Below are 3,663 nucleotides of genomic sequence, written 5' to 3'. Positions count from 1 at the left end.
CGCTGCCGCGGGCCGGGGCTCCCAGGAGCTCGGCGCACACGGACCCATCCCAGCCCCACTTACCCGGCACGGCCAGGAGCAGGACGGCGAGCAGTTCTGGCCGGCTCATGGTGCTGGCGGGATGGAGGCAGGGAGAAAGGGGCAGAGGGCGAGAGTGTCGTGGCGTGGGGGCTCCAGGCGAGGTGCCGGGGGGAAACCAGCACGCAGCGTGTGTATCTACGCCAGTGCTCTGGCTGAAGATCCCAGATGAGGCACTGCAGCAACCGCTTCATTTATATATCTCAGCCCTCGGAAATGGCGTCAGGAGGAAGCCACCTCCTTCTCTGCCCCCTCCCCTCGCACACAGGCTTCCCATCAGCCTCCATCACTCGTCGGGTGTCGGAGGAGCGGTCACACGGCAGCATCCCCCGACCTCCCCGGCTGCCCACGCAAAGGTGACAGGCTCTAATCGCTCCATCTTCTCACACTCTGCAGGCACAGGAAAGCTGTGAGGTGTGTTTCCAGGATACCACTTTCCCAGCACCTCAGCCGACACTGGCAATCTGCAGCACCTCTGCATGTCTGCCCTCTCTGTAGGTACCTGTAGCCAGACGTGAGGCACCTCCTGTGTCCCAGGCTGCATTGCCATCTGTAGATGGTTTTGCCCTCTCAGAGCCCCCTTGTCTTTCACTGACCACGGAAGTTTAAAACAGGTGCTGAAAGTTTTAGATGCCTTTTAAAGACCTCCACAGAGGATAGGGGTGCCTGAAAGACTGGTTGAGAGACAGGGAACTGCTCACCATGAAAAGGGCTTGCCAATGGACATGGTAGGTCCAAGCTGTTCTATGAAAGGTTGGTTAGTAGGATATTATTTGGGGTAAAGGTCAAAGGCTGGTGCATCTGCTGTCCATCTATGGCTCTACAAGCAAAATTTTAATAGGTTGCTATCCTTTGTTCAATGTTTTTTAACACTCTGTAGCAATACCCTACACTCCAAAGTTGAAATAACCAAGATTACCTGACTGCCAGTTTGCATTGGCAAGGGAGAGAGAGGAAACAAAAAATTCTCTTAGTCACAAGCATTTCCATGCTTTTGAAAAAAATGACTGTCTGTTCTTTGGATGGAGTATCTGCCAGGTCAGCCAGCTGGATTCTTTTTTTAAAGTGACTCCAATTCTTCTTTAGGACAATGCTTCTTTAGGAATAGCAGCTCTGCTACTCCGTTCTATTCCTCAAGCAGTTTCAGAGGTCATGGAATGCAGGGACTTAGACTAGAAAACAAAATTCAGAAAAATGCACCATCTTTCTTCCCCACCCTGCCTTGCTCTGCTCGCTGGGGAGTCCTGCACCCAAGGAATTAGGGAGAACCTAAGAGGTCATCACTTGTCATCTTGTCTAAGATGACAAGAACTTTTCTATGAGATTAGGCAGTACGGACTGCACCATCATTTTCCCTTTCTCTTTCCAGGTGCACATGGAAATGTGCTCTCAAATGTCCTCTAATATCTACCTGATTTAAACACATGCTTCAAAAGGCGCATTTGGATTGTAAAAGGCATTCATACAAAATTAAAGCTTCTCTTGTCAATTGCATTTTCCAGTTAAATGCAGAGAAAAGATGGAAATAAATTGATCTTCTGAACAGTGCTTTGTGGATGGCAGTGATGGATGGTTAAATGTTCGTAAGTCTATGAAATGAACAACCATGACAGTTCTTGTTCCATGGGGAACCTCCAGGAACAAGAGATACTCTTTCTTTTTGGTTGTTGTGTTGTTTAGTTTTGGGGGTTTTTTTCTTTTTTTCCTTTTTCTTCTTTTTTCAGGGGGTATGTGTGTGTATTGTTGAATTATTTACTGGGGGGTAGGGATCGGACCATATAGAATGGCCTTTCCCTCATTCAGAATACACCACAGCATTTAAGTCTCTGAGCCTGAAATACTGAGCATTATTAAGCTTGTTAATTCCTATGTATTCCTAAGTGAGAAACAGATTGATCTGCTTAACAGGCTGTGTTTTCCTAGTCAATATTTACTTGTCCTTACATATAAATGCTGATCTTATTAGGGCAATAAATTATCTCAGTTCTAATCCAGTTTCGTACATGAAGCCCTTTTCTTCCTTGGGGCCTCTTTTTGAGAAATTTTACAGGATATGTAGTGCCCATAACTACTTTGTCTTTCTTCTCTTTCTCAAGGTGTGGTCTTGCAGCCATTAAGTTCATTGCAGAGGAGAAACTAAATGCTTTCCAGGTATGGCATGCATCTCCCACTGTAATACCATATGATGGATGGTGAATTTTTCTATTTCTTACCCCAGAAAAATGGATATGAAACTGTTAATCCAGCAATCAGTACTTCTGCTATTGGAATTTGTCTCATTACTTTGCTATTGGAATTAGGCACAGCTATATTAGGAGCTGTCACAGTAAAGCGTGTCAGGGAAAGATTTATGTCAAAAGAGCAAAAGTGATCAAATAAAAAAGTGGAAGGTATTCTGCCACTCAGAGAAAGGCAATACCTGAAGCAGACTCCAAGGGAAGAGTAGGTCTGTGAGTCTCTAAAGTAGTTTGTGTTTTAGTATAGGGAAAACAGGAGTAGATCTTCAGGGAGTGGCAAAGTAATGAAGATGGACATTTCTGACCACTTGCAGCCTATAGACATCAGCCCTGTTGACGTCTATAGAGAACAATTCCATTTTTCCTTATAGCTGCACAATTTCTCATGTATGAAGTGTGGTGGGACTGTGGAAAGCCATATACCATTACCTGCCTACAGTCACTAATGTAACATGCGCAGATGGACAAAGAGATGTTTGCCTTCCCAGCCTGAAAGTGATTTGAAAAGATGTCAGCGTCTGGATGGATGGAAGTGAACACCCAGCACTGTTGCATTATCCATGCTCTGAGCTGAGGGAAAAAGAGGGTCAGCCTAAAAGCCATATTGATATATGATGTTTCTATGCATAAGGTCATCTGATTAAGAGATTATGTGGCTTAAGTGCTATTCTCAAGAGTAAAATATTTTTTTACTTTATTTCAGAATTCAGGAAATAAAACCAAAGGATCTTGTGTTTGTCTGTGAGTTACTTTGAGAACTTTGTTCTCTAATTTTTTGGCTGAAACCAGGTTAAGAATTCACTCCTCTTCTGTTGTTTGAAACACTGACACTGCATTTCAGACTGCTGTGATTTTACAGATCTGGGTGCTGAGGCACATAAAGAGGAAAAGTGTCATTTTCATGAAGGTATCAAAAAGTTTTGAAGCCAAGGCACAGCTAATACCACACCCTAACCAAAAAGACACTAAGTGAAAAATAGGCATAGTGACAGTGACATACACTTCTTGTATATGAAATCAATTGATAACTGTTTGACTGAAAAACTTGAATGTAAGCTCATTGCTAAATTACTAGCAAAGCCTGTTACAACCCCCACATCACACCTTTTCTTCTTTCCCATCTTAGTCAGTCACATTCGCTTCTCAGTTCCCTCATACAAGCCTTGCTTGTCTGCCTGTAAACAGAAATAAGCTTCAAAGCTTAGATTGCTGCTGTGAATACTCATCTGTGCTGCTCAAAGGCAGTCCTCTCTTCTTTTTCAGGTCAGAGGCAAAATGATGTTGACTTGCTTTGATTTTCTGAGTCTAGACTGTCCTTGCACCAACCTGAAATTAATGGATTTTCCTG

General features: G+C 43.9%; 1 protein-coding gene and 1 long non-coding RNA gene across 2 annotated transcripts in view; one reads left to right on the top strand and one right to left on the bottom strand.

Annotated features, from left to right (window-relative positions):
- Positions 1-243, bottom strand: part of CHGA (chromogranin A) — a 13,806-nt gene extending 13,563 nt beyond the window's left edge. The window contains exon 1 of the mRNA XM_008629719.2: positions 64-243. Within this exon, the coding sequence (XP_008627941.1) occupies positions 64-109 (46 nt within the window). The 5' untranslated portion in view covers positions 110-243. The remainder of the gene's footprint in view (positions 1-63) is intronic.
- A 91-nt stretch (positions 244-334) lies between these two features.
- Positions 335-2,982, top strand: LOC108445391. Its single transcript, XR_001860220.1, has 2 exons — positions 335-2,229; positions 2,687-2,982. It is a non-coding gene; the product is annotated as an uncharacterized LOC108445391 (long non-coding RNA).
- Positions 2,983-3,663: the final 681 nt, after the last annotated feature.

The sequence above is a fragment of the Corvus brachyrhynchos genome, unplaced genomic scaffold, assembly GCF_000691975.1.
Source record: "Corvus brachyrhynchos isolate BGI_N302 unplaced genomic scaffold, ASM69197v1 scaffold1, whole genome shotgun sequence".
NCBI classification, from domain to species: Eukaryota; Metazoa; Chordata; class Aves; order Passeriformes; family Corvidae; genus Corvus; species Corvus brachyrhynchos.
The sequence above is the reverse complement of the archived record's forward strand: the minus strand, read 5'-3'. Positions and strand labels throughout refer to the sequence as shown.